We start from the raw sequence: 16,092 nt of genomic DNA on the forward strand, positions 1-16,092 counted from the left end.
AATTCTGATAATATATCCCTAGAGTTAGCATCAAATCCCATGGGTTAAGGGCTCAATTCCTCAAGATTGCCTCCACTTCAGATATTAATCAAAAGCCTAGATTGTGACCAGTACTTTTGTCTGACCAGCTATACATTGCCAGGGTGGGAAGTGGTGGGAGCACGACCCTCTCCTCAGGGTTGATTAATTTGCTAGAGCAACTCACATAACTCAGGAAAACACATTTACAAGTGTATTAATAAAGAATATAATAGACACAGATGAAGAGATATACAAGGCAAAGTATTTGGGAAGGGGTATGAAGCTTCCATGCCCTCTTGAGGGCACATCATCCTCCCAACACCACATTTTCCATACCCTGGAAGTTCTCTGAACCCTGCAGCTAGGGGATTTTTACGAAGGCTTCATCACATAGTCATTGAGATTATTCACTCAATCTCTAGCCCTTCCCCCTTCCTAGGAGAATGGAGTTAGAACTGAAAGTTCCAAGCTTCTAATCATAGCTTAGTCTTTCTGGTGGCCAGCCTCTATCCAGGAGCCCACTAAGAGTCATCTCATTAGAACAAATAGAATCCTATCACCTAAGAAGTTCCAAGGGATTAGGAGCTGTGTGTCAGGAGCCAGGATAGAAGGTCAATTATTAGAACAAGAGATACATGTAGAACACCTATCATTCAAGAAATTAAAAGGTTTTAGGATCTCTGTGCCAAAAACCAGGGGTAGAGACCTATATCTAATTATTTCTCACACATGCTCATATACAAGTATGTATATTATTAATTTGAAGAAAAAAATGAGATGATAAACCACATGCAGTGTTGGCCATTCACTGTCACACACTGTTAGAGGAACTATAAATTCATATTATCTTTTGGGAGGTTACTTTTGCATCTTCAACCAAACATTTCACTCTAAACCTTCCACAATTTTAAATCCCCTCTGAAGAACCTCTCCTACAGATTACTGATGTTCCCACAGAATGTACATCTTCACTACAGCACTGTTAACTGGCACAACATTGGAACCAACCTAAATATCTACAAATGAAAAATGGTTTAATAAATTAACACTGTAATACCACATAGCTATTTGAAAAGAGAGATTTCAACGTAATGGCCTAAAAAGATGTTCATGATGAAGTGAAAAAAACTGAATAATAAAACTTTTGACATTTAATATATAAATAGAAGTAAGATATAAAAGGATTTGCACCACACTGTTAAAAGTGGTTATCACTGGAGATGAGTCTGAGAGAGCTTAGGGTCAAATTTGCAACTTTTACTTTACATATATGTCTTTTTTTAGCAAGGATATAGATGATTTTTTAAATTTTCTCTTAAATTTTGTTTCAGTTTTTTAAAATTAAATAATCTGGCGTCTTTAATTTGCTAAAGATTTACATAAGATTTCTATGTCTAGTCTTAAGTGAGACGAGTCTGTACGGTTTTTGGGGGGTGTGTGTGTGTGTGTGTGTGTGTGTGTATCTTTGTTCTGTGTCTGTAGGGTTTTTGGGGTGTGTGTGTGTGTGTGTGTGTGTGTGTGTATCTCTGTCCTGTGTCTGTAAGGGTTTTTGGTGTGTGTGTTTGTGTGTGTTTGTGTGTGTGTGTGTGTATGTGTGCATCTTTGTTCTGTTTGAATACCAAAGTTACATCTTGAAAAAAATGAATTAACAGTTTTCTACTTTCTGTTCCGTCAAAGTCTGAATAAAATAGGAATCATTTTATTTTCACAAGTCCTCTTAGAACCTAATTGTAAAGTTATCTGTATGTTGTATCTTTTGCAAGAGTAGTTCTTGAACCACTTTTCTACTTCTTCCATAGGCTGTTAGTCTGATATCCAGAGTCCTTTCTGCAAATAAGTTCAGCTTTCGTATCTGTACGAACTTATTTTTCAGAGAAGTTTTACTTACTCTACTGTTCATGTCTTCAATTTGCTTTGCTCGCTGAATTCTCCTCATTTCTAAGACCTGCTCTTTTTTCTTTTGCAACCATGCTTTAAATACTATGTCATTCTCTCTCTTTTTTTCTTTCTCTTCTTCTATTTTCCGTTGCTCTTCCTAGTAAAAGAATATGAAAAGTCATTAATGAAAGATTAATAAAATTGTATGAGTTATCAAAGTAGAGATAGATTTTGAGATCTGAAATTAGGATTCCCTGATCCTAAACTTTCCTTCTAGGCCAGGCACAGTGGCTCACACCTGTAATCTCAGCACTTTGGGAGGCCAAGGCAGGTGGATCACTTGAGGTCAGGAATTTGAGACCAGCATGGCCAACATGGTAAAACCCTGTCTAGAAAGATGTTCGTGAAAACACAAAGTTAGCTGAGCGTGGTGGCACACACCTGTAATCCCAGCTACTTGGGAGGCTGAGACAGGAGAATCGCTTGGATCTGGGAGGCGGAAGTTGCAGTGAGCCAAAATCATGCCACTGTACTTCAGCCTGGGTGAGAAAGAGACTCCAAAAAAAAAAAAAAAAAAAAAGAAAAAAAAATTGGCCTTCCTAAAATATAGGGCCTTCTTTCTGCTTACAGGGGAAAAAAATTAAGAGTTTTCAAATAAACTGTACAGATAAAGTCTACAAATACACAGATGTATAATATACACATGTTCAGGAACACCTTGGCTCTCTCCTCTAGCTACTTCTTACTTCTTGGTATTAAATACATCAAATTGAAACTATACAAAAGAAAAAACACACACTCCAGAAGCACTATAACTGTCTTACACATTTTTACATTGTTAATTGTGATAAATGGCATAGTGATTATGAAAGAAACTCCATAAGCATTTAGAGCTGTATATCAAAGTATGTAAATGAGACATTACATGCTGTCTAGGGTCTTGCTAGACAGCCAAAAAAGAAGAAGAGATGAAGCAAATATGCCAAAGTCTCAGTGGCTTTTGCATCTGAGAAATGAGGATACGGGAGTTAATTGCACCTTTTTAAATGTTTGAAATTTTTTGTTAAAATGTTAAAAAATATTTTTCAAGTAGTTCATATTGAAAAAGAAACATTTTTGCTACCAGAAAAATATTTAGGCACTTGGTTAACTATTAAGAACATAATGAGCCAGGCAAGTGGCTCACACCTGTAATCCCAACACCCTGGGAAGCTGAGGCAGGGGCACCAATTGAAGCCAAGAGTTCAAGACCAGCCTGGGCAACATAGCAAGGCTCCAACTCTACAAAATAAAGTTTAAAAAAAAATTAGCCAGACATGGTGGCCCAAGCCCTTAGTCCTAGCTACTCATGAGGCTGCGGTAAGAGGATCATTTGAGCCCAGGAGTTCAGGGTTACAGTGACCTAATGATTGTGCCACTGCTCTCCAGCCTGGGTAACAGAGCAAGACCCTGTCTCAGAAAAAATAAAAGGAAAATAATGGTTTTTTATCTGAATTATTTGACTAATGTTGTAAAAGAGAGTTAAACTTGAAGGGAGATACCAAAATCAGATATACAGAACCATAAAATATTTATAGTTACTGGGAGCAAAACAACGTGGCATAGTGGAAATAGCACCAGTTTGGAAGTCAGATCTGAGTAACAATCCTTCTGTGATAATACTATGCCAATTTGGGCAAGGCACTTAACTTCTGTCTCAGTATTCTCACCTACAAAATGGAGTTGCACTAATGAGATTGTAAATCTCTTTAAATACTAAAATTTTATCATTTAAATAATGAATTCTAAGTGTTTTCCTTACATTTTGACAATATAGCAAGACTTTCTAATTCAGAAGGATTAGAATTGATTGTTTAGCAGGAAGGGAGGAATGGATAAATTCTATCAAACAGCATAAAATATATTTGAAAATATCTGTATACTATTTTCTGAGCCCTACAGTATCTATATTATATAAAATATAAATGAATTTATGAAAGATTAAATTTTACATTATGTATACATTTCCTTTTCACACAAAGGACGTTGGATGCCTTGCATGAATACAGTATGATAAAAGATGATTATCTTTCCAAGGGAACATTTAGGTATATTACACAGAAGCTATCAGCCAAAGCACTGGTAACGGAGTTGCCAAAGAGAACACTGAAAGGATGCACTTACGTTGGAAACACAGAGTATTTCAGCCCAACAAAGCAAATACAGGCATAAAAAAGCAAAGCCTTCTCATGAAACCAACTAAAACATGTTAAAAGCCTTAGTACTTGAAGGCCATGCCTTGAACCAAGTTAGTTACAGGATATGGACACCACAAAAGTGTGTGTCATTCAGAAAATAGAATCAAAATGAAAACAGAATTATCCATCCCTTATACCAGTTAAAGACTAACATCAGTTCATTAGTAAAAAGGCAGTGACAGCTAGATAAAATCACCTGTATAACTTTTGTAAAAATATACATACGTACCCATATGTGTTTGTGCACAGCAAACATATAGATGTCATGCTCAAAAAATTATTTTGTATTGTCACAAAATTCTTATACTTTTAAGTGTTGTTTTATATCTGAATCAAGTAAACTTAGGTTCACTATTAGAGCTATTAGTGACCAAGTGAGTGAAGTTCCATAAGCATGCACCCTTTTAGGTTCTTGTCTAAGTGTGCTAGAGGTTACATGTTCTTATGAAGTCATTTTTCACTTTTTTTTTTATTTTTGCTAATGCCAATTCCTGATTTAAATGCCAGACATTTTCTTGATAATTTCCCATATAAAGCAGATAACACAGCCAGACACGGTGGCTCACACCTGTAATCCCAGCACTTTAGGAGGCCGAGGCAGGTGGATCGCCTAAGGTCAGGAGTTTGAGATCAGCCTGGCCAGCAGAGTGAAACCCCACCTCTACTAAAAATACAAAAAATTAGTAGGGCGTGGTGGTGGGTGCCTGTAATCCCAGCTACTCGGGAGGCTGAGGCAGGAGAATCGTTTGAACCCAGGAGGCGGAGGTTGCAGTGAGCCAAGACTGCACCATTGCACTCCAGCCTGGGCAACAAGAGTGGGACTCTGTCTAAAAAATAAATAAATAAATAAATAAATATATAAATAATAAAGTAGATAGCACACCATTTCTCAAGGGTGCCAGAGAACTGGGTATTTTTCTTTCAGTTTGCTACTAACAAGTACATATATACCTTGGTAAAGTTATTTAAAATTTCTAAGGTTTTCTTATCTGCAAAATCATCTGAAAGAGGTCACTTCTCATGTATTATCTGCTGAACACTGTATTTAGAATTAGACATTTTATATGGCTCCGCTTAATACCATTAGGTTTCCAGTAAAACAAAGAATTGGAGCACTGATATAAGAGGGTCATTTCTGTACCATTTGCATTATAAATGGATGGCAAAAACCCCTGACTCTCAATGTCTTGAAAATTCAGAAATTCAAATTTTCCATCTCTCTCTGCCAGTATTGTCCTATCCTTGTTTTCTTCACAGCTTCCATTAGGAAGTGACAGGAACACATTTTCTTGTTCAAAATCATTGGAAATACAGATTAAGCCCTGGAATTTTCAATTCTAAGATACATAGAGTTTCACATATGAACAAAAATGAAAAACAAAAACACTTAATTTGGGATTTCATATGGCATTTTGGAGACATTTCATTAACAATATTAGGCTATATTCTTAATAAAAACTAAAATCCTGGAAATAAAGGAATTGTAGGCATAGAAGATAATATGAAACACATGCAAGTAAAATAATTATAGTCCAAGTCTTCCTGTTGTCTCTTAAACCTCTACACTTGGTGCCTTCATTTTTCCATCTGACATTTTATTTTCAACTATCATATCAAGATTACTTTCAGCAGTCACTTAACGTCTCTGAGTCTCACCTTTAAAATGAAAGGATCAGATGAAGTCATCACTGAGATCTCCACTAATACAGATCCGTCTACTATTCTTTGTGATCCTTACAAGGACCAAAGTAATCACAGTGTTCATTCCATAAGTACACATTTTTAACACTTAATCTAACAATAGATATATAAAACAAGCAAAAAAATCTCCAATAGTTTGAACAACTGTTTCAATTCCCATTGTATTTACAAAGCAGGAAAACATCATCTACTTTTGATACAATGACCACTTAGGTTCTCACCTCTCTTTTGAGCTTTTCTCTCTTTTGTTCTAGCTGTTTTTGTAGTTCTTTCTGTCGAGGGGAAAGACAATATGTTGAGGTCACTGGTGAGATATGTGCAGACTGCGTCCTGTGATTAGATTTCCCATTCCCTTTACTTCGATCTGAGTTGGCAGCAGAGCTTGGACAAGTCTTGCGGTTGAGCGGTGGCTGAGGGATATAAGCCAGCGGCTCCCCTATTGATGAGTGAGTGACAGCATGAATCTTTGCTGCAGAATCTTCTTTCTTGATGCCACTGACAGAGGAATTGGAAGATCTCGGTAACAACTGCTGAGGGTCATTTTCTGTACTATTTGCATTATTAATAGGAGGCAAAAATCCCTGACTCTCAATGTCTTGTAAATTCACAAGTTCAAACTTTCCATCTCTCTCTACCAGTATTGTTCTATCCTTGTTTTCTTCACAGCTTCCATTAGGAAGTGACAGGAGCACATTTTCTTGTCCAAAATCATTGGAAATACATAACTGTGACAGTTTTCCAAACATATTCCTTTCATTTTCAACATAATTTTTGTCTTCTAATGGAGGAACTTCCAAATCAACTAATTTGTCCTTGAACTTAAGTTTCCGCTCCCTTTTATCATTCACAGGTTCTTGATTCTGTAGAAGCTTGTTAGCTTGTACAATTTTGTCCATAATATATCTCCTCACTTCCTCATCCTCTTCATCCTCCAAGTCTTTCTGGCTTTCTATTTTGGATTCCTGGAAAGAGTTTTCACTATCTGAATCTGATATGGGATCTGAAGGTTGACTACTTGGTACAGAAATGAAGTCATCTCTTCTTGGTGAGATCTCATCCTGGAAAGATTTGTCAGGATCAGAAAGCTGTTTGGTGTGTTCTATTACTGTTTCATTCTTTTTTAAGTCTTGGTTAATATGCTCTTCCTTCTCACAAGCCATCTAAAAACAAGATATTTTTCAGTCAAAATTGAGATTCATTTATAAGTAGACAGAAAATGGTATTTCCCTGTTCATGTAATTTATTTTATGAATGAGAAAATTTAAGGCTTCTTCCACATAATTTGCTCATAACATTCTAATTCATACTTATGAGTATCCAAGGGAAATATATTTGACAACAATTCGGGAGAAATTCAACTTTAAATTTGAATTTGATGTAGTTAAGTACTACACTGATTTTTAAACATTTTTATGCTAATGTATCAAAAGATAACCACAAATAATAATATTAATATTCCTTCCCCTATAAAATTTTCCTCTTTACATTTTAGAAAAACAGTTTTCAAAAATGTTTCCTCCTTGAATCTCCAATCAAACATCTTTCTCCCCAGACCATTTCAAGGATGAATTATTTGGTCAAGTCCTAATCACGTGAGGTTTTTTTAATCTTTTCAGACTATTACTGTCACTATAACCTGCAGGACTTATCTAAATTCCAGGTCAATTTTTATCTCTAGATCAGATTTTCCTTCTTCAACTATGCTCAGAGATTTCAGTAATCCATGCTAGCCACTATGAGATAACCTGGCCTTAAAAAAATTAATTCCACATGAACCATAAATCAGTATCAGTGCAGCACAAAACTCTACTCCACTTCTGCTGTATCTAACTAAATATATATATATATGTGTGTGTGTGTGTATATATATATATATATATATATATATATATATACATCTTTGTCAAACAGTTCTCTCCCACCTATCCTAAGGCAGTTCTATAGGAGCTACTACATGCTGCTCTCTTCAACCCCTTAAAATCACCTTCTTCCTTTGCTTGCTCATAGGTCATCCTACGTGATAGGGAAGGTCGTCTTGTCTGATAGATGTCTAATAAGGAAATAAAGCTGGCCCATTAAAATGACTGCCAAATAACTATGATTTAACTAAGATCTCTGTAACACAATTGTTCATTTTAGCCTTATTTGATTCTCTGGTTAATTCTTTTTTTATTTTTTCAGTATCACGAGGATGGCAGGTCTCTGGTTCATTCTTATAGTCTCAGTTTCTAAGCTGTCCTTTAGCTTTTATTTCTTTTCTTTTGAAAACCCCTTTTTACAAAAAAAATCTTCCCCTGACTTTCTTATGTGTGTCTAGCTCAGTCACCCCCTTTTCCCAAAAGCCTCAAAAGAAGAGGTTATCATAATCATCCACTAGAATGTATAAGATTCATGACAGCACTTTTATTTTATCCCTGCTCTATATATCCCTAGCACCTAGAACAGCCTCTGATACATGATAGGTGATCATTAATATTTGTTGAATTAGAAAATGAAACAATAAATCATCCTTATTACCTCTCTAATTCTATCACCCTGTGCTTTGGAATTCACATCCCTCCAGTCTGAAGAAATTGTTTCAACCTTACCACTCTGGGTATCTGCCTCTACTCATTCTGCTTATTTTTCCATTAGGATGCATAAAACTCTCATTTAAAAGCCATCTTAGAAAAATCTTCACTTTTGACTCTGTTTCCATCTTCAAATATTGTGTATCCCATTTGTCTTTTCCATTATATAAGAGCAAAATGGAACTAAGAAATCTGTAATATAAAACCTGCATTTCCTCATAGTCTTTTCCTTAACACTTTTAAAACTGGCTTCTGCTCTAACAACTCTGATCATTATTATCCATCGGAAGTCACCTATTTATATCCCAGTGTTAGTCCTTTTCCTTATTACTGACCTACTTATTGATAGTAACTTATATATACATACACACATATGCATATACACATATATACATTATATAGAAATACACATACACAGTATACATATGTAAAGAGGGAGAGAAAGAACCTACCATGATGTAAGAACTGGTTAATTTTCCTGGATTTCCCTTCTACATCTCTGATAAATAGTATATAACCATGCTTAATGGATCCACTTTTTCCTATAACTATTCCTGTGACTCAGACTTTGACCCTTTACTTTGTTCTCTATATTCATTGCCAGGAATAGCTAATTCAGTCTTAAAGTTTCAAATATTAGCTAAAAGGTCATGTGTGTAGAGGATTTGATTTATTTTTCATTTATTTTAATAGCATAACCCTATGATTTGACCCAATTTCACAGAAAGTAGGAATTAACTGTATTTTTTTTACTTTCAATGCAATAAATCATGATTTTGCCATTTATTTATTTCTATTATTTAAATTATAATATAATGGTCATTTCAGTTTTATTAAATGCTAACCTAATAACTGTTCTCTCACTAATCTGGTCTATGCCTTAGGATACAACATTTAAGCAATCTATGCCTCAATTTTCTTATCTTTAAAATGAGGATAATAATAATTTGCCCAATGTACATCAAAGAAATTTTGTGATGTTTAGATGAGATAATAATGTGGAAATCTTAAAGAACTGCAAAGCATTTTGTAATATAATTATTATGAATGCTGTTGGCAATATATACCTCTATTATGCTGGCATCACTTTTTTCATTTTCATTAATTAACCACTCCAGGTCCTTTTCAAAGTCATCTTCATATTCTTCACTTTCTTTTGAATCAGCATCTTTATTTTCATTCATTGTCTGTTTGTGAAAGAAAATGCTATAAGATTTTAAAAGATAAGGCATATGTTATGTTCACCCTAGAAGAAGAATGGAGCATGGAAATTAATGCTGTAGGTAAGCTAATTAACACACAGAAACACAAAATGGAACGTTCAAAATGAACATGCACCCAAATACATCATAAAAGAGAGATGTGCAATGGCAAGACATTTCCATAGGTCGGCATTCCTAAAAATTCTCCCACTTCCCCTAATTACCCAAACTCTGATATATAAGGAGTCTAAAAAAAAGCAGATAAAAGACTAATGCTTAGAAAAGGATTTTTCCATATTCTTTGCCAATCATTAAAACCTTTGCCCAGGCCAGAGAAGACAGCTTAGTTTTTTAATCTCACCCACTAACATTTTTTCATGTACAAATGAAAACAGTTCCCATCCTCAGTTTCCCAATCCTTCTAGTAATTTATATGGCATAATTATAATTTATGATATGAGAGCTTTTTAATACAACTGATTTTCAAATATGATGAATGCTGATTTCCACAGGAGTCAAACTTTTGTCAACTCTAAATATTTTGTTCATTAAAAAAAAAACTGTGATGATACCTAATACAATCTAGAAGTGAGCGACAGTAAATAGAGTTGTCAGATGAAAGGTAAAAATGGCTGCTTTTCTGTTCCAGGTGACAAAGTGTGTTTGTGTGTGTGTGTGTGTGTGTGTGTGTGTGTGTGTGTGTGTTAAAGTGGTATATGAATTCAGGCATTTTTGAAAGAACTAAGCTAAAATTATCTTTTAATTAAAATCAGTTCCTAGGCCTTTATTTTTTTTCTGTATATAACTTCTCAAAGAAATGGAACATACAAATCTTTACCTATAATGTGTCTGTATATCTGTGTGAGCCTTCTGTGTGTGTGTGTGTGTGTGTGTGTGTGTGTGTTTCAGACAGAGTCTCTCTCACTCTGCTCACTCTGTTGCCCAGGCTATAGTGCAGTGACATGACCTCAGCTCACTGCAACCTCTGCCTCCCGGGTTCAAGTGATTCTCCCGCCTCAGCCTCCTGAGTAGCTGGGATTACAGGAGGGTGCCACCATGCCCAGCAAATTTTTGTATTTTTAGTAAAGATGAAGTTTCATCATGTTGGCTGGTTGGTCTTGAACTCCTGACCTCAAGCAACCCACCCTCCTCGGCCTCCCAAAGTGCTGGGATTATAGATATGAGCCACAGCACCTAGCCTATCAAAGAAATTTTGATGAACATTTGTTGAACACCTACTATTTTCCTATATATACTCATAATGATTTATAAGCACCTTAAGGTGCTTGCAGTATGCTAGAGAAGACAAAGCTAAATAAAAAGCATAAATAAAAACGTAGACAATTGGAATAAAGGATATGTAAGGAAGAATAAAAAAAACAAGTAACTCAATACAAAATTGAAACTATCAAAGGAAGCTGGTATGGAGTTTGAATACCAGTATGAAAGTTCATCAGTTATTCCAAGCAAAGAGACAGCATGAGAGAGAACAAACAAACATGGAAGCACATGGGACTGCACAGCATGGCCTGAACATAGTGTGTTTTGAAGAAGGGTCTGGAAAGAGTATAAGGGTCAGTTTGATGTCATATTATCTTTCCAAAGAGAAAAAGGTTGGGGAAAATTATTAATGTAGATGTAACTGCCATGAAATCAACAAAGGTGGAAATACACAGCAATAATTTGCATACGTTCAACTATTGACTTAAAAAAGAACAATGCTTTCTAAATTTTCATAGAATTTTAGGTCCAATCTCAAAAGAAGTGCAAAAATCAGATCTACAGGGGCCCAAATGCTTGAGACTCTGTTTCTATACTTTACTTACCTTGCTCCTGCATCAAGACTAATTTGCCTAATATTATTTTTGGAAGTAGAAAGTCCAGATGTCAATAACACATGAGACATAGGCACATTTTTAAAGGTATAAAATGAGAAATATTATAACTGAATAAATAATCCACAAACTTTGTTTTAGCCATTAGTTTCACTTTACCCTCCCCAAATCTTTGCCCAGACTATCTAACCTGATACAATTTTACTAAAGAGAGATTTACATTTTTTCTTCCCATAGTTCACCATCAAATGATAGTGCAGCCATGTGGGACAGTATCTTTCAACTAGCTGCACACGTACTAGATAAGTAGAGATAAGCCTTTTCATACTATGTGTAAAATATTTTAACAGGTGTTAGTGAACAGTAGAGTTCACTAAACTCTGAGTTTTAAAATGATTTTAAAAGAATGAGTTAAAAGAATGATAAAGATACTAAAAATGTAAATGAGCGCTAAGGTTGAGACATATAGATAATATATGAAGTATTGTGTCCAGATTTTTTTACTAGAGTTTAGAAAACAAAAACCAAACTAGAGCACATTCAGAGGCTAGCAAACCAGGAGAAAGGAACATAAAAGAGAAGGAAAAGGAAGAGTAAAATCCTTAAAGTAGATACTGAGGAATAATTGAAAACTCTGGAAATGTTAACCTAAAGAAGAAAAAATTAAGAACAACTGCTTTACAATATTTTGAAGGAGAAATGGACTTGCATAATCTCAAGGAGTAAAACTAGAACCAAGGGCTGGAAACTTAGGGGCAAACTTTGGCACAAGGTAAGACAGAGCTTACATTTTCAACTCTGTCCTGAGTGAAATTAGCTGCCTATAGAAGTACTGTATTTCCTGTCAATATAAATGTTTATACATAGCCCCAAAGAGGACTGTGGAAGGAACATTTTAAAGGACACAAGCTTTAGGAAAGCAATTGAGCTACATGACCTTTAAGATTCTTTTTAACTCTAAGAGTCTTTTTTTCTATAAGATGCAAATTAGCAATTCTCAACTCATGAAGAGCAAGAGAATTTTAAAAGCAAATGCATAGTAATATGATAAAGCTTAATCTAAAACAAATGATCAGTGTCTGAATGATTAAATTCAAGACTTAAAAAAAACAAAATTCTACTTTTATACTGTTGGTGTGACTATAAATCAGTTCAACCATTGTGGAAGACAGTGTGGCGATTCCTCAAGGATCTAGAAATAGAAACTCCATTTGACCCAGCAATCCCATTACTAGGTATATACCCAAAGGATTATGAATCATTCTACTGTAAAGACATATGCACACATATGTTCATTGTGTCACTGTTTACAATAGCAAAGATCTGGAACCAACCCAAATGCCCATGAATGATAGACCAGACAAGGAAAATGTGGCACATATACACTATGGAATACTATGCAGCCATAAAAAACGATGAGTTCATGTCCTTTATAGGGAAATGGATAAATCTGGAAATCATAATTCTCAGCAAATTGACACAAGAACAGAAAATCAAACAATGCATTTTACCACTCACAGGAATGTGTTGAACAATGAGAACACATGGACACAGGGACGGGAGCATCATGCACTGGGGTCTGTTGGGGACTAGGGGACGGACAGTGGTGGGTGGGGAGGTTGGGGAGAGATAACATGGGGAGACTTGCCAGATATAGGTGATGGGGGGATGGAGGCAGCAAACCACTGTGCCATGTATGTACCTATGCAACAATCCTGCATGATCTGCACGTGTACCCCAGAATCTAAAGTACAATTTAAAAAAAAAGTTCTGAAGTCTGTTTCATTAAAATGCCATCTTTTCTCTGGATAGTTATTAATGTTGGCTCTTTTTCCTTCTCAAAGATAAAGTTAATTTTAGGTACACTTTAGGTATGCTGAATTAATAAATAATCCACAAACTGTTTTAGCCACTTAATTCTCCCCAAACCTTTGGCCAGACCAAGTTATTACTGAATAACTGTTAATTACTCAATTTAATTATTATGGAATAATAACTGTTAATTGTTCAACTGGATAATTTTTTTCTAAAATATTCATTGGGCTATAATTTCTTCTAGATATTTATTTAAAACTAAAAATACAAAATAGATTTGCTAAAGCACTCAAAAGCAAGCCCTTCAATAATTTCTAAATCAAGTTGAGGGCAAATTTTATCTTGATAAACTAAATCAACACTTTAGAGTGAGTTTCACTTCCTAACTGCAAGACAAGCTAAATTAAGCTATTATTTCTACCTACTGACCAATTAAAACCAAATGCACCATGAATGATGCAGAATAAACTAAATCTCACTGCAATGCAAAATATTTACAGTAAAAATAGTACTTTTCACAGTCACAACTCCTTGCAATGATCAGTTTTCCTTTCTTTACATAAATATAATATAAGAATATTTATTTGGAACTCTTCAGTCCTTTCCCTGATTTTATGATAAACCTAGTTCCGAGCTCATAAATAAATGGCTGCCTGAAGACTTTAGTAGATATGTTTTATTGTTTACAGAGAATTCCACCCACATGAAAACTAAAATTTAAAATGAAAGCATAATACCTGTATAATAAATTAAAAACACAATAATTAAAAATTTAACAGATTAGGGGTCTTTACATCATACTATTATGCCATAATTCAAAGGGAAAAAAACACCATAGTTAAGGTAACTCTGAGAAGTAAATCAAGTCGCATTAAATCTGAAGTGAAATTCTTTTCCTATAACTTAAAAATAAAAAAACCCTCATGACTGGTTCTCAAGTAAACAAAGAACATAAATTGCAAACTCTGGTTATCAAATCCCTTAAGCCTTTTTCAAATGCGTCACAGGATATTCAACCCCTTCAATTCTTTTAATCTACATCTCCAGGGTACTGTCCATATGGTACACAGTCAACAAGCCAGAACAAAAATACATCGTACACAAACAAAATCACTTAACACTTCCTACTTTATGATTTTGAGGTTCACACATTTAAATTTCAACATTTATCATCAGTAAAAATATAGGTAAGTGGCTATATTTACCACTTACGGAAATCAATTCCTCCCTGAGTGTCTGGTAAATACCATGTGGATAGGTGGACTGCAGATCTTTTCAGTGGGAATCTTAAGCCAAGTACATAAGTATATATAATTTTGATAACTTTCTTTCACAATTCAGAATGTTTAAAAATAGTTTAATCTAAATAATCGATTCCCATCTTACAGCGTTTTAAACATATGCTTGTTTAAAATCTAAGAACTGAAAGCATATCAAAGAGAATGCCCTTGAATATAAAGTAAGTACTTAAGCAAAAACTAATCCGTAACATCATGAAACCATCTGGCCCATTATTCTTGTGTGTCCTGCCAAGACTGTGATCCTATAAGTAAATTTTTAAAAAATCATAACCTGTCGCAAAGTGTGATGTTAGATACTTTATGAACTTTCGGTGATAATTTTAATCTGCATTCAGGATCCCAACGAAATGAATACCATTGCCTCCTCATGGAGGCTACAATTTCAGGAATGACTTTTTCTCCCAGGGACAAGATTATTACTTTCCCCATTCAAGAACTTTGAGAGGGAAAAGAATATGACAAAAACTTAGTCTAAGCTACCCTCAGACGAGTTTCCTCCATACATAGTAAAGCAAGGTGTTGCCACACTTCCCCACCAGGACCAGACTCGTTGGACCCCGGACTGTAGAGGATAAGGTACCACCAGAAAGCTTCTTCCGTCACTGCCTACCTTCCCTCCCAGCTATACTAGACGTTTATACCTTTACTCTCTTTCCTATCATTAATATTATCGCATCGTCCTTCCCCTTTCTCCCTCAATATCCCTCCTGCCTGTGTAAAATGCAGCGGCTGGGGTCACAGAGATAGCCGGGGGAGTTCTCTCCTCGTCTTTCTAAGCTCTTCACATTGAGGCCACGGAGACCCGCACCTGCCTCCGCGGCAGCCAGGACGAAACTGCCATGGCAACAGCGTGCCTCTGCGTCCTCCATCCGGGCTTCTCTAACTAGGAGCGCGACATAAACCCGCGCAGGCGCAGGCGCAGGCGAACGCGACAGCCTCAGAACACCTACCCTTCCCGGCACCCATCCCAGTGCTTGCAAAGGTCCCGTCAAGCTGCGGTTTCTAAGGAGACGACCAAGAAATCCGCGCGTCACTAATGTTATGAGAGACCCGCGAAGGGCTGCTGTGTTGATTGTGAAATTTCCCGCTTGAAGCTGTGTTGAAGAGCATCTTTTCTCCAAGAGAGGCAATGTAAAATTAGTTTTAGATAATCTTCAAATTATAGAGTAAGGTTTTTTAAAATGTAAGATTAAAATGAATTGTAATAAGTGCACTTCCTAAATGTAGTGTAATTGTAATTACGTAATGTTTCTACTGCTTCAGCACTTGAAAAAAGACCCCCCCAAGAAGGTTATTCAGTGTTAAAGGTTGAAGGAATTTTAGTCAAATCTCCTCTAATGAATGTAGCGTTGTAGAGTTACCAAAGCTGGAAGTAGACCCTAGGTTTCAGAACTCCTAGGTTAATAGTTTTTTCCTCTGACCATCCCCCTAAATTTGTGTTTTTCAAATAATGGATGATAACAGCATTATTTTTTAATTTCAATAGGTTTTGGGGGAACAGGTGGTGTTTGGTTACATGGATAAGTTCTTTA

General features: G+C 35.6%; 1 protein-coding gene across 5 annotated transcripts in view; it reads right to left on the reverse strand.

The window, feature by feature from the left end:
* The window catches only part of CCDC181 (coiled-coil domain containing 181), a 42,463-nt gene extending 26,997 nt beyond the window's left edge, over positions 1-15,466 (reverse strand). Inside the window, exons 1-4 of one of the 5 annotated variants that reach the window (XM_037740502.1) lie at positions 15,202-15,222; positions 9,475-9,594; positions 6,059-6,997; positions 1,910-2,056 (exon numbers count right to left, since the gene is read on the reverse strand). In XM_037740502.1, coding sequence (XP_037596430.1) covers positions 1,910-2,056; positions 6,059-6,997; positions 9,475-9,594; positions 15,202-15,222 — 1,227 coding nt within the window. Of the gene's footprint in view, positions 1-1,909; positions 2,057-6,058; positions 6,998-9,474; positions 9,595-14,464; positions 14,595-15,201; positions 15,223-15,271 lie in introns of those variants that run through there. The other 4 variants (XM_037740504.1, XM_037740503.1, XM_017534102.2 and 1 more) reach the window with 4 other exon arrangements.
* Positions 15,467-16,092: the final 626 nt, after the last annotated feature.

The sequence above is a fragment of the Cebus imitator genome, unplaced genomic scaffold, assembly GCF_001604975.1.
Source record: "Cebus imitator isolate Cc_AM_T3 unplaced genomic scaffold, Cebus_imitator-1.0 Scaffold84, whole genome shotgun sequence".
NCBI lineage: Eukaryota > Metazoa > Chordata > Mammalia > Primates > Cebidae > Cebus > Cebus imitator.